This window comes from Pungitius pungitius, chromosome 6 (genome assembly GCF_949316345.1).
Source record: "Pungitius pungitius chromosome 6, fPunPun2.1, whole genome shotgun sequence".
In the NCBI taxonomy this organism is placed as follows: domain Eukaryota; kingdom Metazoa; phylum Chordata; class Actinopteri; order Perciformes; family Gasterosteidae; genus Pungitius; species Pungitius pungitius.
Genome location: NC_084905.1, coordinates 4,820,146 through 4,844,974, shown reverse-complemented (window position 1 = coordinate 4,844,974; position 24,829 = coordinate 4,820,146). Strand labels below are relative to the sequence as shown.

Genomic DNA, 24,829 nt, shown 5'->3' with positions numbered 1-24,829 from the left:
TTTAGCTAGCTTTGTTTTTTTTTCGAAAATTACCGGAGGTTGATCAGCCTACAACCAAAGGCAGGTGGTTGTGCTACAGCTATCTACTGCTAAAACACCAGCAGAGAGCATCACAGCCGTTGTACTTTTGTGAAAAGACGCTAAATACTGACTAGTCGAGTACTAATATTTGGGTTATATATTAACATTTTTAGTTAGTTTCGACGTGTCAGGATGGCCGAGCGGTCTAAGGCGCTGCGTTCAGGTCGCAGTCTCCCCTGGAGGCGTGGGTTCGAATCCCACTTCTGACAGACTTTTTTTCAATGTCGGTTGAATTTTATGTCGAACTAGTTAGTTGTTTTCCGTGTTGGCACTGCATTACATGTCATTTAGCTGACGCTTTTATTCAAAGCCACACACAATAAGTGCATTTCAACCATATTTGATACACACTCAGAAGAACAAGAAACTAGAAAGAAATCTGCTATTTTTATCAAATAAGCCGATTTACAACTTGTTAGAGATCAGAGCCATTATAAGTACAATTTAAGTGCTACAAGAACCAAGGGCGTAGGTTTGCAAATGGCCCCTAGGGAGTAGTCACGACCAACGTTTGGGAAAGAGCCGATTTTTAACAAAAGGCAATTTATTTCAATTGCCTGTTAAAAAAACAAATTTGCACAGTATATTTGCAAATTGATTCGTATTGCTGTCATTTGATTGGCTGAAGTGGCGGAGTCAGAAACACTCCGTGACTCGTCCCTCGTAGAAAGAGAGCTGGCAGGAGTCTGTCATGGTGAGCTAACGTGACCATCTCCTGACCCGGACAGCGGAAGCTAATATTAGCATGACGTAATTTGACACTATTTCCGGTCGTTTTTTTGTCGATCGCCCGCGAAACATGAGTGATGTGAATTCATACCTGTCAACGAATCTACGTGTCAAATTATGGAGCAAAATCCAGGTCAACAAAACTTTTGTTCATTCCGAAAAAAAATGTTTTGACTCAGTTTCATTATTTTTTTTTCATTTTCTTTTTTTTCATTCTTCACTTTATTTATTGATATTCACTGTATTATATTTTATATTTTCAGATTCAAAACTTTTTTTCAGATTCAAAACTTTTTCTTCAGGTTAAAAACTTTTTTTGCGTTCGGATTTTTTTTTTCATTTTCAGACTTTTAACCCTGATGTGGCGTAGGGGGCGGGGCATCAACTGGGAGAATACAGTGTATTTTTCAATGTTCAACAACAAAAATTTCAGGTTCACATTTTTTGAACAACACTGTTGATCTGGATTTGGCTCCTTATCAAATCTAATGAATATGTATACATATTTACATGTCTAACTACTGCGGGTAGGCTACTTTGATGAGAGAAAGTAGTAAGACTCAATCGGGCGACAATTGGGCGATTCTGGGGGGATCATCAAAAGGCTTTTTTTGTGCTATTTGGAGGTGTTGAATAGGGATATCTTATTGTGAAAGGCCAGAATTGGGATCCTGGATATGTTGCCAGCATCGATGGTCATTTTGGCGACCCTTTAACCAATGTTTGATCTCCGTGAAAAACAGTGACAATTGGACGTCCTTCCGGGTCATGCCTACAGCAGCGTGCGGCTAATTTACAGGCGTTAGCGTGCTTTTACTGACTCTGGTTACAAAAAATTGTTCCTTTCATAATTAAAACTCCATGTATGTCTAACATATAATGGCAATAAATATTTCCTGATTCCTGATTCCTGATATATTTCTGCTGGACTATTCAGTAACTTATTTGCTGTCTTGCTTTGTCTCGTGTTGCACTTGCTGATGTTTGACTGTTGTCAAGCCAACACAGCCACAGGGCTGCCATCTCTCACGGCTCCCCCGTGTGACACACACGCTTTTGCAGGTTTTCACACGCACTCACACCACACATCCAATGTCTCACGCTAAAATAAATAATCCACGCTGTTTTATCTCCAACCTTGACGACGGTAAGTGGCGCATTTGTATCACTGTCATTTTTTTTCATGACACATAATACACAGTATGTGTTTCGTAAAAGTGACAGGGATGCACACACCGTCACACACAAGTCTTGTTTGGTGCTAGGTAATTGTAGGATTTATTTTTTATTTTGAGCTCATCAATTTACAGCATCCTAACATGTTGTGTGCCATTTATTGAACTCATGGCAGTAGCACACTTTCTCTAGTAAAACAGTAAGTAAAACACGCAGAGGACAAATAGGCCCTCGCATCAACAACAAGAGGGTGTTGCACCTCCTCCTAGTTTTCAAACCAGTTGGCTCATGTTGGCTGGGAGGTGCTAGGAGGAGATTGAGATGGTAAAAGAGGGAGAGACTAAAGCAGGATGACGAAACACTCACTATGTCTGTGTGTATGTGCGTGTGTGTGTGTGTGTAAGTGTGTGTGTGAGTGAGTGAGTGAGTGAGTAAGAGAGAGAGCGAGAGAAAGGTGTACAGAGCCTCACATACCAGCACCATTAGACACCTGTCAGTGCAGGTGGAGGGAGTGACTGTTGGATATCGGAGCCGGGAGGTTTCACTGGAGGACTCGTTTTATGACTGATATGATTTTGTGCACATTAGGGTTTTTTTGTTTGTGTTTTGAACTTTTATCTGAAGTCTTGCTGTTGCCATCAATGGATTTAGTCAATGCTTACTGAATCTCAACATTTAGGTATTTTTGGAGGAGGAAAAAAACTGTTGGAGGAGGGATCTTTGTCATCGCAGATGCTCATCTGGGGACTGAATCCCATCCATAAGGAGTTTGATTTTGGTGTTGCTGTTTCAGAGACACCCTTCTTCAGTTGAGCTGCGTGATCATGGCAGACTTCCCGTCCAATGTTACCACAGAAACCAGCACCCGCAACTCCCGGAGCTCTCAGGCGGGGGGCAGCCGACTCCGAGGGCTGACCGCCAACTTCACCACCGCGCTGGATATGTCCTTCATCCGAAGCATCCAGGCCATCCTCATGATGGCTGAAATAGTATGTAACAGACGCACAAACTGTAATCAAAGTATAGGCTGTTGATTTTCTTTGTACAGTTACGTAGTTTTTTTTCTCCATAGATCTCAAAAGGCTTGGCACTTTCAAGCAAATCTTCCTGTGTGTGGCTAATTGATTTGTTTGTAATAAAGCACAATAAGGCTGCATGAATACCTATAAGGCTTTTAGTATATAAGCAGCGCGTCAAATCGCTTGTGGTTTCAGTCCTGGTCGATTTGAAAGAATTTGTACAGCAAATCAGCAGGCTTGTCCTTCAACTGGTATTTTATTTTTATGGCTCTGAAGTTGAATTTCAACGTCAGCCAACTAAAATATTCAGCAGTCCATTGTTAGCTCATATGACAGCAACACCAATATGGTGGAGGATTTGCAATATTTGTTTTTTTGGGTGTCACAGGAATTTGAATGTTTGCCAAACAGCTCCCGTTGGTGAATCATGGCAATCATTGTCTGTCTATGAGCAGTATGAACACATGACGGCGTGGTCAAAGCTTCTGCTGTTTGGCTTGGCGGTGTGCACACTCGGTCATGTCTGCATATGGGCATGGAGCTGACAGCGAGTCCCTTGATAAAATGAAACGGCATTTGCGAGATAAAAGGTGCTTGTGAGAGGTTGCGGGCCTGTTGTCGTGTTTGCTCTAAAGCAGGGTTTGAAAGGAGATTGAAAGGAGCCCAGAGGCTATCAGGGAAACGCTAATGAGCTTTAGCTCCAACTCATTTCCCTGCTCCGGCGATGTGTTTGCACTGAACTCTGCTCACACATCTACACTCACCGGCCACTTTATTAGGTACCCCATGCTAGTAACGGGTTGGACCCCCTTTTGCCTTCAGAACTGCCTCAATTCTTCGTGGCATAGATTCAACAAGGTGCTGGAAGCATTCCTCAGGGAGTTTGGTCCATATTGACATGATGGCATCACACAGTTGGCGCAGATTTGTCGGCTGCACATCCATGATGCGAATCTCCCGTTCCACCACATCCCAAAGATGCTCTATTGGATTGAGATCTGGTGATTGTGGAGGCCATTTGAGTACAGCGAACTCATTGTCATGTTCAAGAAACCAGTCTGAGATGATTCCAGCTTTATGACATGGCGCTTTATCCTGCTGAAAGTAGCCATCAGAAGTTGGGTACATTGTGGTCATAAAGGGATGGACATGGTCAGCAACAATACTCAGGTAGGCTGTGGCGTTGCAACGATGCTCAATTGGTACCAAGGGGCCCAAAGAGTGCCAAGAAAATATTCCCCACACCATGACACCACCCCCACCAGCCTGAACCGTTGATACAAGGCAGGATGGATCCATGCTTTCATGTTGTAGACGCCAAATTCTGACCCTACCATCCGAATGTCGCAGCAGAAATCGAGACTCATCAGACCAGGCAACGTTTTTCCAATCTTCTATTGTCCAATTTCGATGAGCTTGTGCAAATTGTAGCCTCAGTTTCCTGTTCTTAGCTGAAAGGAGTGGCACCCGGTGTGGTCTTCTGCTGCTGTAGCCCATCTGCCTCAAAGTTCGACGTACTGTGCGTTCAGAGATGCTCTTATGCCCACCTTGGTTGTAACGGGTGGTTATTTGAGTCACTGTTGCCCTTCTATCAGCTCGAACCAGTCTGGCCATTCTCCTCTGACCTCTGGCATCAACAAGGCATTTCCGCCCACAGAACTGCCGCTCACTGGATGTTTTTTCTTTTTCGGACCATTCTCTGTAAACCCTAGAGATGGTTGTGCGTGAAAATCCCAGTAGATTAGCAGTTTCTGAAATACTCAGACCAGCCCTTCTGGCACCAACAATCATGCCACGTTCAAAGTCACTCAAATCACCTTTCTTCCCCATACTGATGCTCGGTTTGAAATGCAGGAGATTGTCTTGACAATGTCTACATGCCTAAATGCACTGAGTTGCCGCCATGTGATTGGCTGCTTAGAAATTAAGTGTTAACGAACAGTTGGACAGGTGTACCTAATAAAGTGGCCGGTGAGTGTATATGACAGGAGATCTTTGTCCCTTGAGGCCTGGTCCCCTCCTGTTACACTCACTCAGCTATAATGATTATTTTGTCAACGATGTGAGTCTTTCATTGGCTTTTGATGCCATTGTAGATGTTGGTCTGTTTAGAAGTATAAAACGTCGTATATACATACTCTGTTCATGAACCTTCAACTAACTAAAGCCTCCTTAAGCTAACCATGGACAGGTAAAACTAGAAAATGATACCATCAATCCCATAATTATACAACTATTATGATGTGTGCGTGCGTGCGTGCGTGTGTGTGTGTGTGTGTGTGTGTGTGTGTGTGTGTGTGTGGCATGGTGATTTTCCATTTCCCTCACCCACCATCAGGCAACAGCAACCAAAAAGAAACAAAATGAAGAGAAGTAACAGAAAAAATGGTGTTGAGTGTTGAAAATGTTTTGAAACCAAACCACTCTTTAGTTCGACGTGACTTATTTCATTCATCTGCAGCGTGTCAGACTCCAAGCTCTTAATTCAGTATTGATGAGTACTATGCCTGATGCATTCATCGGCATGATAAATTAAAACTTGAATTAGCTTCAGCTTGATAGACATTTAAACGCACACTGAAAAGATGAAGACATCATTTCACAAATGTTCAGCTTCATATTGAAAGAGTTGTGTCAATAATTAACATTCAGTGTCAAAGTAATACAAACATGTTTAATTAAAGTTGTGTTTCAACACTTAGTGCTGGGCAGTGTGGTGATATTGATCATGTAATAGATACGCTGGTGATAACATTGACGGTTTTAGTCAGGCTGTTGGGAACAGAGCGCTTTGTAAAGGTCAACATCAGAGTGTGCGTATGTATGTGTGTGCGTGTATCAAGTGTGTAAAAAGGGAAACTTGATCTCTGCGTACATAATAGACTCGTTCTTTCCTTTGGGACAGAAGCACACGGAGGCAACGAGAGGAGCCTGGTGTGGTGTTTTGTCTGTGGGACGTCTCTGTTTTAAAGAGACAATGTGATGCATTTTACGCTTGGAATTCAGATATAAATGTACTGTAAACAATCAATAATGCATCATCAATCACACACTATACGTCTCATTGACACTGGGTTAGGAGGCATGGTTTGGTAAAACAGATAAGGTTCACATTATTTAGATGATAGGACATATTTTGTAAAGACATTCTTATTTTCCAAAGGATGGCTCCCACTTTAGTGATCCTTTGACTCTTCCTGCGGTGCCAGGAGCAGGTGGACTGGTGTCAAATCTGTTTCTAAAACTATTCGATGGATGGCCATTAGAATTGGTCATTAGTTCAACAGCCAATTAAAAAAATTCTAAGCAATTCATTAAAAATTTGTAATATTTAGAACTTATTTGGTTGTGACAGCAACTATAGCGTTTCCCATGATATTGGTTTTTTTTTCACGATTATTCTTCATCAAGGGAGCAAACTCTAGCAGAGGAAAGCTCCTTCTGTCACAGTCAGTACTACTGTACCAAAGGCCTCTGCTTTACTGTTTACACCCATCTGAACACAGCAGGTATCTTCTCCATTATGTGATGTTGCACACTGACAAGTTAATGCATATGAATATCTATTAATGTCTGCACCTTTTGGTCGCTTGTCGCACTTTAAACCCACTCTCAGTTGTTCTGTTCTTTTTCCCCCCCCCTTTGCAGATTCTGGGGCTCATCCAGTGGGCATTGATAGCCAGCGCGCCCTACACGATTTTTGCGGCGTACGGCTGGGTGATGTTTGTGGCCGTCACCCTGTGGATCCTCACCACCATCCTCTTCTTCATGATCCTGTATGGTGCCCAGCAAAAACTCACCTTCGTCCCCTGGCCCATGGTGGTAGGATGGGATGAGGGAAGGGGGAGATAAAAGGGAACTATAGCCTTTGAGGAGGTTTTTCCGGGGTTTTCTTCAACAGTTTGCTTCATAAGATGAAAACAGACATGGCTGAATAATCAATAATCTATATGTATGACAAATATTTTTGAGGACTTAAAATAACTCAAATAAAACGTTCCTAATTCAAAACGGTGAGAAGAGCTCATCTGTCATGATCATCAGATGTGTGTATTAGTCATTTTCACTGACCAATAAGGAACTCTCTCTGCTGTCTCCTCGGTCATGAAATTAGGACATTTGGTCATGAAATCCATCTGATATACAGTTCAAAAACAGGAGGTGGATGGATTTAGACGGAGGCAAACCTGCCAAGGACAATTGGAGGTTTGATCCGAAGAAAAGACGTTAACCGTGAAAGAGGTTATGAAAAGGAAATGCCATGGCAGTGGAATAAGAGGCGAAGCTGTTCCAGGGGGGGAAGACCACAGACTGTTTGGGGACAACCAGGGCAAGAAGCTTTCAGTAGAAGTGCGCCTCACGTTTCTCCACTTTTGCCAGGTGATGGTGTATCACGCCGCAGCCGCGGTCCTCTATCTGAGCGCCTTCCTGGCCAACGCGGCCTCCGTGCGGCTCTGGCGCTCGTCCTTCTTCTACAATCATATGGCAGCTGCCGCGGTAAGACGCCTGACACCACTAACGCTGGCTCTCACACAAAGACCTGGTTAAATATGTAAGGAGCACACCTCCGAGATAGGACGTGGCTGAGGTGGGGCCTTCTTATTGCTCACAAGACTGCAGCATGTTGTGTGATTAAACATGCTTTTAGAGCCATACCTTTGTACCAGAGCTGCCACTGGCTCCGCCCGTCTGCAGTCAATATTTAATCACAAAGAATAGGGCATCACGTGGGAGGAGAATGTTTGTGTGACTGTGTGTGTGTGTCTTTGTGTTTGTGCGTGATCACCCATGTCAGGAAACGTTTGGATATCCTTCCTCTTGTTTTGGGGTTGGCACCGACCCCTTTTAGGCTTTAAATGCATGAAAGAACCAGTTTGTTTATTGAATCAAGGTGTTTTTACTTAAAAAAAAAAAATGCTATGGTTGAAATGTTGACCTCTGTGTTATTAGGGTCGGTTTTGACCCAGTTATATTAATTAGAGCCAACACTAAAATCATAAGTGCACTTTCAGCCAGCTTCTTTCCCAATCATGTGAGCTTCGGGGGATTCTCATTTTACCTTGTAATCCAATTTACCTGCACAAAAACAAAGCAAACCAAGACGACCATGAGAGGTGAAGTCAGTACAGAGGTGGTGATTTGTCACCAACTAACAAAAAAAAGGCCCAGACGCCCGGGGCAAAAAATATTAAAATCAATATTTCCATGGATAAGGAAGCCTCACAAGGTATCCAAAAGGTGAGAAAAAAACGATCCGTTGACATAAGAGATAGGGACAGGTTATGCCGCCTGATGTTTTCCCAAAGGCTGAAGTCCATGCTGGTTTACAGCTACGTAGTAGGCAGTAGTACCTGGGATGATTACAGATATGAAAGACTACTTCCTCAAGTCATTTTTAAAGGTATAATTGAATGTCTTCTCCCCATTTCAATTCCCCTGAATGTCTCCCTTGTCTTTGTCCCTGGCCCTTTGCCCATCTGTTCAGTTCTTTGGTGCTGTGGTGACCATTGCGTACGGTGCCAGTGCTTTCTTCTCCTATCTGGACTGGAAGGGAGACGGAGGGAACGCTGCCAACAACACAGTGCCGACCTAGGACTCACACCTGGGCCGCTGATCTCCTCGTGCTTTCCTTCCTCCCAAGATGCTGTAGATATTTGGATACATCCGTGTTGATACGTATTACTGCTGACTCTGGTAACCCGAGATGTGACCTTTCCTCAACCCCAGTATTAATAATAGGACCTTAGACATCCTTATGAATGTGGAACTACCACTTTTGCGGTTCAGGTTACCAAACTATGGAGGCGTTTAGTGCAAAGAAAATCATAAAAGCGTGGATTGCAGAGTACATACAGCTGTTTGTTCAAACTCTGAATGATACTGTGCCACTCAAAAAAATATAAAAACGTTGTACAACATATTTTATACAATGCCGTCCGTTATAACCTCAAAATAAAGTATGAACAGCTTCAAGCGTGTCCTAGGTCGGTCATTGGTGGAAAGATCAGATATGCAGTGTAAAACATTTAACAGCCTGTCAAAACCTTGGTTTTAAACATTTCCTCCAGTTTGTGGTCCTGAGATGTGAGGTTTATCAAGGAGAAACATGAAGATCTGTAATCATTGAAGTTGCTGGTTTAGCTGGTTGGACAGCGGCCGTTGTTGCATTGGTTCGGCCGGCTGAGTCCAACCGTACGACAATGTCATAAAAAGCTCGTCTCCAGCTGGGGCGTGCAGAAGGTGTGCAGAACCACTGTGATTAGTGTATCAACTTTGATTTTCCCTCCATAAACCCTAGGATCTCCATAGACCAAGCCAAAGTACTGATCCTAAATAGAAAGATGTATTCCCTTGATCGCACACGTTATGAAGACGCAGGACATTCGTTGTTCTTAATGTCTCAAATACTGTACTGAACGCTGTGGAAGAAAGCAAGGTATCTCAGTTCCCTTGATTTATATGATACAGCGCTCAAGGACTTTTGCTCATGTGCCTTTTTGTACCAACAATTTGAAACCTTGTAAAATCATGTGTTGACTGATAGAGCTTAAGCCTGCACTTGTTTAAATAAAGCACTCTGTAATATTAATGTAAGGCTCATACCTGTTTATTTAAAATATTTCTTTACTAACAAATGAAACTCAGTGACACAAGTGTATGTTTACAATTACTGTTATCATTTTAAGACAAGTAAAAAATACTTTCGATTTTTTATTTTAAACTGCAGGCATATGCACACATCACACAATACCTTAATACAGTCAAAAGGACCTTCACAGGCACAAAACTCTATTCAATGAGTTTTCAAACTGAACAAATACTGACGGATCAGTTCTGCAGTTCTTTTCTTATGACAAACACATATCAAATGGTTTCCCTGCTAAGGACATGCGTTAACCAGTAGGATAAACATAACAATCAAGTACAAAGCCCAGAAATGGGTTTATTCTCCCCAAGCATGCAGGAAGATCTACTAATAATAATAATAATAACAACCTTAATTAAAAAGGCAAATAATATGGATTTGGCGTTTCACCTGCAAATTCCAGTCAAAAAACGTTGCCATATTTCAAGTAGTCGTTATGTCCAGGGCAGTGCTTGGGAGAATGAAGAAAGAAGCAAAAACATTCCATCTTCACTCTAAAACAACAAAGAACCTCTTGAACACACACACCATCCCAGTTAACACATAAAACACACAGGTCATTTGTCCGCAGAATGTTAATTATTAGTTTTGTGGATCCGGTCACTGTTAACCCTATTCCCGAAAACCTTGGCGACAAGCTAACCGTTACTTCCTGAAGGAACAAAGTGCTCCTAGACACGAAGAGAAGAAGGCAATTTAAATATCCGGCAGCAGCGGCTCAGTGAGGCCGGTGTGTTTGCAGCCGGGGTGGATCAGGGATGTCACCACCAGTCCTTGACTCAGGTCCAGACCTCGACCCTCCTTCTCCTAGAAACACACAGGTTTGCATAGTTGGTATCAAAGCAAACCATTACAAAAAGGAGTCATCCCCAGTTGTTATTGACCAGATAACCCACAGAAATAAGTCACACTTCCGATGCACATGGGTAAGGAACTACTTAGCAGAGAACACGGTAATTCAGCATATTTCTGTCGTCAAGAACTCTTGTGGAGATTCTCAGTGAATAAGATATTTAAGATGTTCCACAGCTTGCAGACAACTCACAGCTCTGTATTCCAGAAACATCTCCTTAAAAGCCATGAAGTCAGTGAACGTCACTAGCATGTCGAAGATGTCACCCGGCACCTCCTCTTTGTGTTGCCTGGCGGTGGAAGAGAGTAACCGTGGGAATCGGATCACATTTGCTGTGTAAATTGGTTGCACCTAATGGCCCGCTCGCAAAATAGTCATTTCTTAGGCATAATAGATGCATCAAAGAAACTACTGTATGAGCGGAGTGGCTGTTTTCAATGACACGGTGTATGGCGCCGATTGAATTGAAGTGAATTAGTTGGTTGTAGGAGGCAAACAGCTGGAATAAGTGGGTCTTAAGGGGGGAGCTACGAGGTCACATCTTACATGAGCATCTTTACGAAAGTGTTCATATTGAAGGCGGGGATCCTCTCCTTCAGCTGCTGCTCCAGGTTTTTCTCCAGCAATTCAACCTACACAGCGACCATTGATGTTATCATGAATACGGTCTTAGTTCGCTTTCATGGCAGACGGTAAATCGTATTTTTTGATAAAGCTGTATAGTTTGAAGTTATAGACATAGTGATATAATGTTGACACAGCTGAATATAACTGTATAAGACTATGACAGGTTATATACAATGCAGATACAGTTACAGTACATCAGAAGGTTAGAGATATCATGTGACTCACATATTCATTGAAGATGGGTGTGTAGCTGAGCTTGTTCTCGTCAGAGTCCTCGAACTCCAGGTAGTTTTGATCCATGAAGCTCTGCTGGAGCTGCTGGAACTTCTCCTCTAAAAGTATTTGAAATGTAGAACGGCACAGATCTTCACCGCTGGTTTTGCTTAGTCGCTTTTTAAAATAACTCCGGATTAAATAGGAAAATGTATCACCTACGTTTACTTTCCTGTCATGTACTTTTCACCATGCTAACAGAACAAAAGCAGACCGTCTGCAAAGTTTTCCTGCGTTCCGTAGATTTATTCAATGGTTTTCAAAAGACTGCTAACACGTTGTATTTTTACTTTGACAATCGCTTCTTTATGTCAGGTAACTGAATTATGCATCTTTCACAAAAGGTGAGATTAAAATGTAAGTTAGAAAAGACTGACAAGAGCGGTCTTGTTACTTATCTTACCCATGATGATCTCCTCTATAACACCAATAACAGCATCAAAAGCTGCAGCTGAAACTGAGGAACTAGAGAAAGAAAAACAGAAGGTAAACATCATATCGCCGAAAGGTAGACGTGAGCATACTTATGACATTGCATGTTATTTAGCTGATGCCTTATTCCAAAGCGTCTTACACATTAACCCACATCTTACATTTGGTCAGGGGAGCAATTGGGAATAAGTGTCTTGCTCTGAGATGCTGTGATGACCCTAAAGTCCCAAATTAAAGAACTAAAGAGCAGATTGGTACACAGCCTTTCAATTATTTTCCCTTTGCGTTTTTTCTTAAAAGTAAATATTCTCACAGTACAGTACAGTTTAAAAAAAACTCACACTGTATTACAAAGCTCTAAATGGAAAATGTTTGGCAGACCGAAGATCTGGAAACTCACCAAGAAACAGCAAAGTTTTCTTCATCCATGTCAACCATTTCCTCGACGTTGTCTCCGTCTGCACAGCCCTGGTCTGCTGAACAACGAAAGCAGGAGATTCACACTGGCATTGCCTTGGTGAATTACCGTTGCTGTATAACTCTCGCTAATCACGTTAGCAGATGCCTGTTTTAATCATTTTTTTACAACTCACGCAACATTTAGTCTAATAGCACTGAACGATAACATTATTAGCTCCTTAACGTTAGCTGCCTACGTAAGCTAAAGGCTAGTCAACGTTAGCTAACGTCACACACATGAACAACAACTGCCAGTTTGTGTTTGGCATCTGAGGAGCAAAACGTATTACTTTACACCCCCGTAAGATGAAGTAACAATAGTTAAAGGAATCGAGTGTACTTACGAACATTCTCGACGTCCATGTGGATAAATATATCGTCTACGTGGGGTAAATAGCGACTGTAACGTCGTTGCCATGGAAACGGCAAAAGTAAGTACGCCAGAGTCTCATCCGGCAGAACAATGGTTGGGAGCGTTGGTTCCTACCGACGGGATTATAGAAATGAGCCCATTGTAAATATTTAGTGTAGACATTCATTAGCTTTTGTCTAAGATCTCAAAAATCCCTGTGGTTGTTATGGAAATGTTTCTAATATTAAGTAAAAAGTTAATAAGATAATCTTATTACAGTATCAGTTTTGCCACCTGCCTTGGTTGCAATTGACTGTTCTTTCATAAATGAATGTCTGTGGCATTTTGTTTAGCCCCACATGTGAATAAAGTGTTTTGTAACACCCTTAAATTGGTGATGCATAATCAGATTATTACTCTAGATGTTTTGTCAGACAAAAAAATAAATAACACACGGACATACATTTATTACAAATATCACAATCCAGCAAACGATAATTCTTCACTCACATCTTTGGGAACTCTGGGGCCAAGTTCCTTTAAATAAGTTTGAAATACAATCAACAACTTATTCTTTACAATTTTGAACTTCATGTATATCCGTAGAGACAAACATAATTTATCTCACCTGCATGTACAGCATTAGATGCTCCAGGAAATACAAGAAACCAAACAGCGACTGGACCAGTTTTTAGTCTCCTACTGAGAGATGTGTTGCCTTTTAGAAATCATTCCAGTATAGTCTGAAAGATTTTTAAAAATCCTCTTCATGCAATTTGGTGGAGTAATAGCAATTTATATATTATTTGACCAAAAGGAATTCTAGTTTGTTTATCATGATCATTTGAAATGTTAGATTTCTATATCTTCAATTGTATATATAATTGAACGGAAACTCCATCACAACCTCTCAACACCTGTTTGCAAAATACAAACCCTGCAACAATTAAATGATGGACAGACAAGAGGTTCTTATAAAGACCATTAAAAATGTCTAAACGAGAGCAGCAAGATGTATTGTTATGTTATATAATGCATAAATATTTTATATTTGACTGGTTTGAACTAATTCTTTATGCTGAGTTTGGTAGAAAGTCAAACAAATGTTTGTATTCGGCTCTGAAGTTAAAATAATTTTACAGTTCTGTGGGAGGTTTCTTTTAGTTAATTCTTGTCATGTATTTCACTGTCAACTTAAAATGACAACATTGTATGAAACGATCCTGGGATATTTAAATAACTGACTTAAACATTTGACATTGGTTTTAGGCGATTTACTGATCTGCTAATACAACACTGTCAAACAAAACCGGTTATGCTTCTCGATCAAGTTTCCACATCAGAGTTCACCATCATTAAGAAAAAGGAGGAAAAAAAAGATCACATTGAGGATTGAAAACAATCCTAATAAAAGACAACTATTGTTGGCCATTTAAAAAAAAAGCCCAACTCATGGTGGAAATGCATTAAAGGATGTTGGCAAGTTCTTAACACCAGTCAAGCAATCCCAGACTCTGAAGATGGAGAAAATTAAATTGTATGCTTCTCCCTCACCGAATCTTTAAATAGTAAGTCTTATAATTGGGAACAAACGTGTCATTTCATTTAGAGATCACTTGTTGATTGCTACCTGTGTATGTATTTGGTGTCTTTGTTGCATACATGACCGAGAGAGAGTGAGAAAATAACATCCGAGAAGAGCCAAGCAAAAAAAGCAGCAGGGTCAGCTGTGTCAAAAATCAGTTCCTTATCGTACAGAATTGAGTTCATTTGTAAACCCAATCAGAACATTTAAATATTGTACAATGCGTTTTACCCCCAATCAGTACGGACAGTGGCGCTGACCAAAAGACAGATGTTGGTATGACCTTGAGAAACGAGAATAAATCAAAATGCTAGCTCAAGAACACCACAATTTGCATATCTACACCACAAAACATTAAAGTGAAAATGATCTGTACCTTGGTTCTAAAAGTGTACGCTGAGCTGGGATCTTTTCTGTTACTCAGCCCTTTCACATCTGCAGACGTGTGCATGATGACGTTGGGATTAAATAGTAGTAGCCAGTGGGCTGAAAGCGCAGTGGGATCCTCATATCATAGATATGGTATGGTATGATTTTGCTCCTTATTTCTGAAATAAAGAAAGTTGACGATTCTTGGCCCGACTTCTGTAGTGGGAAGGATCCAAAAAGAGGAGCTCTTGGGGATCCAGCTGTAGTTTAAATACCCTTCCTCTCATCTCTTCTTTTTCTTTGCTCCACCCCTCCATTGTTGCTTCCTCGTACCAGAAGTCACAGTTCTGGTATCGCCACAACCCCGTGGCACGGTGCTCGCAGCCCTGCTGTGTGCGAGGGGATTGGAGGAAGACGGCGATGCTGTAGGGCCTCTGTGTCTGTCCTCGTTGGAGAAAGGGCAGGAGGTTTGTCAGGAGACGTGTGCAATGAGTCCGACGCGGTTCTGGATGTCCTGGCGGCACAGGGGGCACGTCTCTAACTGTAAGGCACACTCCATACACATACCACTGGAGGAGGAGAAGGAAATGAATGAAGATTTTAATAGCCAACCATAGAAAATCGATTTGGGTTTTCAGTTAAACAAACAATATTTACAAAAGACAAACTTTTCTCAACAATACAATATTGTGATTTGAACAGTTGAAGAAGGTGATGACTCAAGCAGCGTTTTCTGGCACCAGATGCACACATACCCATGGCCACAGGGTCGCAGCTCTGTGTCAGCCATGACGTCACAACACAGCGTGCAGCAGTTGTCCCGGATGCTGACCTGCTTTAGTAAGGCCAGGCGTCGGTGTCTGTGAAACACACATATACATTATTCAAGACAGGCGGGTAGACCCTTCAAACGGTAGAGACAAATTCAAGTGTAATGAGTTACATTAACAGTGTATTTAATGTTAGTGTTCCACTGCCAGTGAGCAGGATGCTGGGTCCTTGCCAGGATTTACTGACAGGCCTAAAAACAAAAAGGAGCCATAACCAAGTGCCTGACAGATGACGACTCTGTTGCTTTCTGCACATTGGCCTTAGTAAAGATAATGAGTGACCGTCTCCTGTACAAATTTTGTTCTCCTCCATCAAGTGAGCCTTTTAGTAGTCATTAAATCTAGACAAAGAGTCTTAACAGCTGCTTTACTAGTCAGTTTAAAATGCTACGGTTCTCTGTAACAATCCCAATAAAGTTCTTTTAAGTGTATTGGGGACACCAAAGATCAGCTTATAATTCCATACCTTGGTAGGATGATCTTTTCACTGGGAAGCAGAGAAGCAAAATCGTTGAAGGTGCTGAACTTGCCAGGCGGTGGGTGACGGAAAGGCTTTGCCCCAAAGTTGAACTCGCATTGCTGGTAAGACATGAAGCTGGCTGCTGCAAAGAAACCGGACCTGATAGACACAAGACGGGGAACGTGGGGGTTCATTTGAGAAAGGGACAAAAATGTAAATACACAGAACTAAAAAAAAAAAGGAAAAAAATGTATTAAAGAGGTGACTGTGGGCTTACGTGGCTGAGGAGAAGACCTGTTTCTCCGGCGGCAGCTGATGTCCGTTCAGATAGAAAACCATCTGCTTCTTGCTGAGATCCAACAGGAAGCCGATGGCATCTCCTAAACAGGTCACAAACGCAGAGGAGATAAGTGGCAGTCGCTGGCATTACTATAATCCAATTCTTTCTGTGGGAGGCTGTCCGAGCCTGGCTGACTGCAGCGTGTCGGTTAAATGTGATGTCCCGTTATTCAAATATTCAGTAACACAGTGTGTGTGTCTGTGTGTGTGCGCATGTGTGCGTGTGTACTGCGTACCCTCCTTCCAGCAGGGGTGAGAGTGAGGTTTACTCCGAGCGTTGTACCAGATGAGCTGCCTGCAGCCATCATACGCACACGAGTATTCGTCGTCGCCTATCCCATAGCCCTCCTGTAAAAACACAGACGGCGCTAATTTAGGCGAGCGCAGGCAAAGAGCAGACGGGGGGGAAGGCTGAACGGTGCGGACACCGAAGAGGCGTACATGGTTGAGGAACTTGCTGTCTTTGGTGGCCCATCCGATTTGCATCACGCCTGAAGTGATGACCGTCACCTCGTAGTACCAAACGCCCGAATCCACGCAGAATGTGCAGCGCACGCTCTCAAAGGACGAGGCATCGCATCGTGCCTGTGGTGGGGAGCGAAGAGAGAGAGAACATTCCATTCATAAACTCATTTAGATTTTGAACAAACATGTAAAAACTTTTGCATAGAGCTAATCGGTAAAAACTGTTAAAAAAGGCAACAATTTCCATTGAGTGGATCTGTTGTGCATCGTGAATTCCACCTGTGAGGCCACGCACACACACACACCTCTAGTCCAGTGGGGGAGATCTTGAGGTACTCGCTGACATCATTGCTGTTGAGCATGGCGTTGATGTTGATGAGGTTGACCTTCTCGTAGGTAAACTGACGACCCTCCTTTAGGACTGGACAAAGAAAAAAACTCACATTTGTTTCTTGAGGGACTCACTCACTTAACGGCTGCTTAAAAGAGGGCCTGTTGAGCAGCAAACATGCAGCGTCTGCGTGGCTCCTTGTACTCACACAGGTTGTCGAGGCTCCATTGTGAGCAGAATCCGACCTGCCTCTTCAGGTAGTCGGGATGCTCCGCCCACGACTCCAGGACGGCGAGTCGATTGCTGATGCACGACTTTGACACCGTCAGTTTGTTCTCACCTGCAGGGAGAGAAGATGCAGGGGGCGTGTGTGTCTGTTAAAACAGTCATACACGTCACTAAGGAAATCTGTGACAGAGATGAAAGGGACATTAATGGAAAATGTCTGATAGCCAATGAAGGAGTGGCCGTGTTTTGATTAACAAGCTGGTGTAAAACGTTATAGAAAATAAGTTGCAGCAATGTAAACTAATCCGATTGAGGTAATTGGCTACATGGATGTGAAGTTTTATTTAAGAGAGTGTGAAAATGCTTCAGCACCACCAGGTTACATTTCACCAATTAGCAATGTGAACGCTGGTTTGACTAAAAACTGTTGATGAACAGCACATCCGTGTTGAGATATCTTTGCATATCAAACAGTGATCAAACAGGGAAGTTGTGGAAAGCAGAAGTTGAGGCGTGCTAACGTCATTCCTTTGATAAGGGCACTATCTAGTTTATCTTCGTTTTCTTTTGTAAGCAAATCACATGATTTCAACCGACTCATCGTGAATCTTCAATGTGAGCTGGCTCTGAAAATACAGCGGGTGAACTCACTGGTCTGGGAGAACTTCTCCAAAGCGATGAGTGCAAACAGCATGACCGTAGGGTGGGCTTCAGAGCTCTGGAGGAAGATTTACAGAAGTTATCATCACTTTTGCAACACAACAATGCACGTCCAGATATTGAAAGAAACCACGGTGGTTGAGAGTTTTTCAGCTGACACGTCACATTGTCACTTCACTTTATGAGGAAACATCCCATTGTCTACACTCCGGGATGAACTCTAGTACGAGCATTGGCCTGCATACATCTGTAAGCTCGTGACTCAGAGGTCGCTGACCAAAAAAAAATATCGCCTAACTTACTTTTCCTCTTTCTAAGTCCTCCTCAACACAGTTTGACACTACTTCCTCATAAAAGGACAGTGCAAAAAGGCAGAGCTGAAAGGCTTTGATCTCAGAAGTAGGTGCATGGTTTTTCCCACTAGAAGTTGTCCACATTTGGAAGCGTCGTGTTGACACTTGATGCAGAACGGCTCTGTGTGTGTGTGTGTGTGTGTGTGTGTGTGTGTGTGTGTGTGTGTGTGTGTGCGCACACTCACTAGGCTCTCTAGAAGGTATTCAAGGGTTCCAGGGCTCAACAATCCAATACTAGCCGGACCTGAAGAACAAACGGAACGAAATGGTGCTTAATGAACAGCTTTCCTATTCCAAGATTATTTAGTCACTGATCTGACTTCAAGACAAAACAGAATATACGACTACAAAATATAAATTATATATATATATATATATATATATATATATATATATATATATAAAAATATTTGTATCAAGCTATTATTAATAGCAAAAGTAAAACCTAAATTGCAATCTTTGATTTGCAAGGAGCTTGAATGTCTACAAGTGCATAGCTGGCCAGTCAGCAACCTGGGGAATAGCAAAGGCAACTGACTCGAAGGTCTAAAAGTGTCCCGTGTGTAAATGTGGACTTTACCAGCCAGTTTCTCCGCCAGGCATCCCAGGACCGCTGTGGTGTTTCTGTGTTTGGCTGGGTTTAGAGCGTCCTGTCGCGCTACGGCCGAACTCAGACTCAACATGTCGGACAGTTTCTGGAGAGCATCCTGATGAGAGCAGAGGGAGCAGTTACTCTGCTGAAAGTCTGACTGACACACACACAGACAAACAACTGGAGAAAGCACGCCAAAAGTCAATAAAATCTACTTTATTAAGAGAGACAAAGGGATTCAGCAGAAAGCACCATCACACAACTTTCACTCTGAGTGCAGCCAGTGCTGATTACACGCATCCACCTGCAGGCAAGGCGTGTTTCATGTTTGTATTTCACTATCTTTTTAGAGCTGCTGGGTGTTTGAGGCTTTGCGTTTTCAGTTTGGAACCTTCGAAACACGTTTTGTTAGGGAAAACAGAATCATCTTGGAATGACTACAGGGTTCACACTGTTCAGAGTGTCATAGTATGTGCTTTGTCCTCAGGTTACTTTGGACCAGGGGGCGGGGGGGGGCCCTAACAGCCCGTGTTTGTCCAAAGGGAAAACGGGAGGTGGAGAGAGAGGGAGGAGGGATGAAAACAATACATGCGATGAGTTGTTGTTTTTTATTTTTTATTAAAGCTTGGTTTGATCATCTTTTACACCTCAGGCTTTGGTCAGTGTTGGAGAAAGAATTGTCTGGCTTACAGGTCACCTCATGTTCATGTTCACACTCCTTGTGGGTCATACAGTTATTAGCCACTAACCTTGGTGGGCAAGGGGCACTCGTCCAACAGAAGCGTTATCACTGCAGGACCAAGTGGATCGTCCAATGGGATCACTCGAATGAGAGACTGCACAACCTCCAGCCAACCATCATCTGAGGGAGAAGAGAGGAAATCATTCATTTGAGACTCAATGGATTAAAATGATATGGGCCCTTCAGATGGTTCTTGTGTTCAGCGTTTCCCCGACTATTATAAAAGGAATATGACTGAATAATAACCTCCCCCCACTGAAAAAGTGAAAAATAAAAATAAATAGAATAGAAATGTTTGTTTTAGTGACTATTTTCCACAGACCCCCCCTAAGGTGTATGCCTAGGGGAAAAGCTGATTATAACACACACTTCCCAAAAGAATTAGCACAGTTGGTCCCAATGAAACAGATAAGCACAAAAAGTAACTGAACAGTGCAGAACACACTGTCTCACAAATGCCATAGGATTATTATCAGCTGCATTAGAAATACTAAAAACACCCAGGTGTTAGGTGACTCAATAAAGATATTACAGCTGCTTACCAAGCTACTGTAAACATAAACAACCCAGTAACTCCGCCCCGAGGGAACGGCATATATATTTGGGAATCATCAAAATTCTTGGGACTCTTCACCCGTCAGCTGAAATGATAAATCCCTTGGATAATTTGAGAAAAAACTCAACTTTTCAGCTACAGTCCTGTAGTTATTCAATATGGAGACACTCCAGGTTTGGGCACAAAAAGACCATTAAAGTCCTATCATTGACCCTAAAGGGAGCCAATGTTCCAACATTTCCCCCTTTTATAGACCCTTGATGCATCCCATTGCTTACCACATCTATGCCAGCCTTTCACCTCGACAAAGTGCTTTCTAATAAGTCCCTGCCGAGGGAGTGAATGAGTGTTTGCCTTTGGCTCTTACCCGTTTCTGCCATCTCGTGCAAAGTGATCATGGAGTAAGGGGGTTCTTGGTCACTGGAAAAAAAAATGTTTGAACAGAATGTTATAACAGCCCAATTCCCACATCTTTCACCTTCCACAAGAATGATGTGCATCACGATCTCTATTTTCTGTATTATTTGCATTTAATTGTGTGGATACGTTACACAAAAATTAAGGTGGTAACTTAATTTTATGTCTTTTTGGCACTGTGATCACTGCACATGAAACATTAGCAGACACAGGATTCATGCCTTTGTGCACCGTGATGTGGTGCCATGGAGAAGGGGATCACACGTACAAGTTTTACTTCAGTGGTTGTTGTTTTTGATGATTGTCCCGGCTCATCCCAAGTGTTTTCATTATTGCAGCCATAACTTCAGCCAACTTGATGCTCGTGATTCCTAACACACATTCTAAACTAAGGATTACTGTAACGTGGTTCTCTGCATTCAAAGTTGACTTTGTAAATTCTTGGAATTGTTCATACAAGTATTGTAAAAGTATTTTTTGGAACCATTATTTTTTATTAGTTTACTTTCTTGACACTCAGATTGTGTCCAAAGTAATGGAACCAGCTTCCAAATGACGTGGTGCCATAAGAGATGAAACCGAATATTTGATTTACTATCAATAAATCACCCGGTTACTTTATATAATAATCATTTTGGGCTACAAAAGTCAAAACGTCGTATTGTTTTGCACCAAATCCAACACAGCATCAACTGTAGTTTCTAAAAATGGCCAGTCTCTCATAAAGCCAACAGACTGAGGAGCACAGATGTACACATTATCCAGTGTTACAGCTGCCACAAACACTGAGCCTCAATCTTGAAATTCAGTAACTAATTGACAAAGTTGTGTGAACGTGTTCATGTACTAATCTGGCTAAAATGGTAGTCCAGTTTATCAGTGTGGACATAGTCTGGAAGAATCATTTTCACGTGAAGTCAATTTTAAGGGGGGCGGAGGACGGTTTCTGTGAGGTAGATGGAGAACACTATGCTACATGTAATTTACAGACCTATTTTAACATTCATATTTTTATATAAATTAGATTTCTCTTCCCTGAACACACAAACATTATCCTACCCAATATTTGGTTCTCAAAGCCACCCAAAACTGTGCTGATAAAAGAGCTGATAATCCCAATGGGTCATGCTGAACAGCTTTTCTCTAAAGAGAAGGATAGCTTATGTGAACAGGAGGATAAGAGGGGGCGGGAATTCAGCATCCATGCAGGCAACACAAATCTTACTACATCATTCCAGTAGGTTATTGCCACATTGAGAGGAAAATTACTTTCACAAAGGGCTCTCTAAGTAGTTCTACCTATTGAAGCCTCTGTCTGCTGGCAACATGTCGTCAATAGACAAACTACATACAGCGTGCTGCAGGGCTCAATAGAACAGTAATTGAAATAGAAAAGTCTGGAACCCTTTTGTCAGTTTGATATAAGGTGTTTTAAGTCAAAGTCGTAATCTTAAAATCTCCACATAAAGACGTAGGAAGTGTGATTTGTAAATTAGTTTCACTTTGTTGGAGCCTGGCAGGAAAAAAAATGTACAAGACTAAAAAGGGGATATGAACAATGAAGATGTGGTTTTGACAGTGCAGCGAAGTGGGAATTAGACAGGCCAACGTAATACAACACGAGAGCGTCTCTAATAGCGTCGCTGCTGCACTTCCCACGAGAAACAAGTGCTGCCGGGTCAATTGCTGTACACAACGTTTGTCCCGTGGGTTCCTGCCTTTACGTGCCTTTACTGTGCAGCCTCTGCTCTTTCAAAAAGTTGCGCGTGTGATATCTGCGTGGCCGTGACAGCCAAAATCATTGTGTGACGCTTCTGCTGAAAGACAATGTCTGTGTCTGCAGAAGCTGTGAGAGTTTGACTGAGCGTCCTCTGTGGAGTCCGCGATGATGGCGTTTTATGCCCAGTGCTCTCGTCGATCATCATGTTCATAGGTCTCAAATCGTAGACCTTTTGATAAAACGTGATTGGGAAGCTCTGCATGTTCCAAATCAACGGAAATACACTAGTACGCCACAATATATTTTCCAAAGCCCTTGTGTCTTATATTCCCATTTCATTTTTACTAGAAAGAATCTATTGAAAAACTATTCTTAATGAGACTTTAATGAGACTTACTTGTCCACCAGTGTCCTGATGACAGCCAATGTATCCAGCACCAGGCTGTCGACATTCTGCTTCTTCCGTCTTGGCTCATGAGGCCCTCGCCCTCGGCGTGGCGGCCTGACCGGCTCCCTGGGTCTGCTGCTCCGTGCCTCTGCGCCATCAACACCAACGCCTGTACCGTGATCCACCCGCCTTGCTTGTCCTCTGGTTGCCCTCGACGACCTGTGGTTGTGGTCTTCCAAGTCGCTATCGTCACGGCACACACAGCTGTTACCCATGGTGCAAGAGACCACACTGGCGAGGGTCTCCCAGAAGGGAGAGAGTGAGTTAGAGGAGCAAAGGAAGAGCAGCACCCTTGCAAGGCCTCTGCAAGCACAAAAAGTGATCCAGGTGGCTACTATCATATCATTTGGCAAGCTTGGTTTTGGGGTGTTTCTGTCCCAGTGGGCTGGGGTGGGTCAACGTGAATGATCATACTGCTGCCAAGCACAGATGTGGGATTGGTTTGGGTGTAATATTTTGCCACTCAAATAGACGAGGGATCAGATGATGCGGAGGGGAAAGCTTCAAACATCTTTGACAGCCCACGGCTCAGGTCCAGTGCTCCTCCAGGGCTCCTGTGGCACAAACAAAACAGAACACAGTGAGAATCTAAGTTAAGTTTGTAAGAGTAGTAACGTTATGCAAAATCGTATAGCAGCTGCTGGTTTTATTCCAGCAGCAAAGCTTAAAAACTCGCTGAAAACCCCGGAATCATGAATGAAAGTCCACATTTTAAGATTAAAAAGTGCAGCTCTCAAGTGAAGTAGCAACTAGACTAGTTATGTATACTAATAGCGGTTTCAGTATGTAGTCGTGCTGTTTACGTAGATGACGTGTCGTGTGCTGAATTACTGAGAACTTATAGTATTGTTGATATAAAAGCTATCTTGAGTTAGCTCGCTAGCAAGCTAGCCACCCACAAGCAGGCGTTGTAACATAGCGGTTTCAAATGAAGACCCATTCTCACAAAGTCAGCATTTGGTTGGTGAACTATAATGGCTCAATTTGATCCGAAACGCATACTTACGTTGCAACCACTTGAAAACCAGGAGCATTCAAACTCAGTCGATCCGGAACAAAGTGCTGAACAACACGGAGCGCTAACTAGCCAGCTGCGCTGTGTATTGCTGCTAAGCAGCTAGCGGCTAGCCGGTGTACCTCCTCTGATCCTACCTTCAAACTACACACGAAGCTAACGCGAGTAGCATCGATCTACGCGTGGTACTCCAACGCCAGTGTGGTAGAAAGACACATTTAAGTGACTAGTTAATATTATAAAACACACCGTTACTGCACTCGTTAACAAGCGCCCTCATATGACGACCAGCCACCCCCTCACACACATTTTAACGATCTACCCCGCTAGCGCCAGGCTAAGTTCCGTAGCAGTTGCAGCTAAAAGGTTGTCCATCATCAGCTGTGGACAAGGAGGAGGGTTCCTGTTGAAGACAACGTCAACGAACCACGGTTTCCCCTTTAGGGCTTTCTTCCATTGTGCAAGAAGGGCTACTCCAGATATCGTTGTTATGATATGTGTGTTTTATTTCTGTAACCTGTCGTCATATTTTACAACAGAAAGATGGAAGATAAAAATGCAACAAGTTCTGAATGTGACATCATATAAAAATGTTACACACAGGCCGTTAATTGCAGTACGCTTGTTTTATGAAAGAAAATAAACCAAAAGTAAATTGAAGGAACGTAAATGCTTAAAAGCGACTTTCCGAGAGACCCTGAACGCTCCTCAGCAGTCACGAGATCAAAACACCCTCAGAAAAATGCTCACGGCGTACAATATTTCCATTTTAAAGGGAACCTATACTACATGCTGTAATATCTTTGAGTGTTTAAATCTATATTGTATGAGATCAAACGAGATTTACGTACTGAATCGAAATTTGAAAAGTAAAAGAGAAACACATGAGAATCTGTTTCACTTCACGCTACCAATCCCAGCTGTGGAGACACACAGTTGTCTGTTCATAAGGCCTTTGTAGGTCTATCTACTCAGCTTGTGACCTTGTTAGTATTTTTATTTTACAATAACAAGACAATAAAAAAATACAAACAGGCTCACAAGTTGATATATATATATATTTCATAAAACA

The 24,829-nt window shown here is 42.4% G+C and overlaps 3 protein-coding genes and 1 non-coding gene across 6 annotated transcripts; 2 read left to right on the top strand and 2 right to left on the bottom strand.

The window, feature by feature from the left end:
- Window positions 1–207: 207 nt before the first annotated feature.
- Window positions 208–290, top strand: trnal-cag (transfer RNA leucine (anticodon CAG)). The gene has a single exon. It is a non-coding gene; the product is annotated as a tRNA-Leu (tRNA).
- A 2,165-nt stretch (window positions 291–2,455) lies between these two features.
- Window positions 2,456–9,601, top strand: pllp (plasmolipin). 2 transcript variants are annotated; one of them, XM_037451280.2, is made up of 5 exons: window positions 2,456–2,665; window positions 2,780–2,975; window positions 6,654–6,827; window positions 7,386–7,502; window positions 8,491–9,426. In XM_037451280.2, the coding sequence occupies exons 2-5, from the start codon at window positions 2,811–2,813 to the stop codon at window positions 8,596–8,598; spliced, it is 564 nt and encodes a 187-aa protein (XP_037307177.1). In that variant the 5' UTR covers window positions 2,456–2,665; window positions 2,780–2,810; the 3' UTR covers window positions 8,599–9,426. The 2 variants fall into 2 exon arrangements, with proteins under 2 accessions (XP_037307177.1, XP_037307176.1); XM_037451279.2 differs by having other exon boundaries at window positions 2,457–2,975; window positions 8,491–9,601.
- A 51-nt stretch (window positions 9,602–9,652) lies between these two features.
- Window positions 9,653–12,770, bottom strand: arl2bp (ADP-ribosylation factor-like 2 binding protein). 2 transcript variants are annotated; one of them, XM_037451281.2, is made up of 7 exons: window positions 12,640–12,770; window positions 12,237–12,312; window positions 11,808–11,869; window positions 11,357–11,463; window positions 11,051–11,136; window positions 10,697–10,793; window positions 9,653–10,458 (listed from the first exon to the last, which is right to left on the bottom strand). In XM_037451281.2, exons 1-7 carry the CDS (start codon window positions 12,656–12,658, stop codon window positions 10,348–10,350), a joined length of 558 nt encoding a protein of 185 aa, XP_037307178.1. In that variant the 5' UTR covers window positions 12,659–12,770; the 3' UTR covers window positions 9,653–10,347. The 2 variants fall into 2 exon arrangements, with proteins under 2 accessions (XP_037307178.1, XP_037307179.1); XM_037451282.2 differs by having other exon boundaries at window positions 12,237–12,309; window positions 12,640–12,756.
- Window positions 12,771–13,099: 329 nt separating this feature from the next.
- Window positions 13,100–24,227, bottom strand: rspry1 (ring finger and SPRY domain containing 1). The gene is made up of 15 exons (XM_037451283.2): window positions 23,749–24,227; window positions 22,692–23,296; window positions 20,525–20,577; window positions 19,609–19,721; window positions 18,848–18,974; window positions 18,453–18,511; window positions 17,906–17,972; window positions 17,235–17,366; window positions 17,001–17,116; window positions 16,672–16,815; window positions 16,467–16,578; window positions 16,169–16,271; window positions 15,898–16,050; window positions 15,357–15,461; window positions 13,100–15,170 (listed from the first exon to the last, which is right to left on the bottom strand). The coding sequence occupies exons 2-15, from the start codon at window positions 23,081–23,083 to the stop codon at window positions 15,074–15,076; spliced, it is 1,773 nt and encodes a 590-aa protein (XP_037307180.2). The 5' UTR covers window positions 23,084–23,296; window positions 23,749–24,227; the 3' UTR covers window positions 13,100–15,073.
- Between the last annotated feature and the right edge of the window lie 602 nt (window positions 24,228–24,829).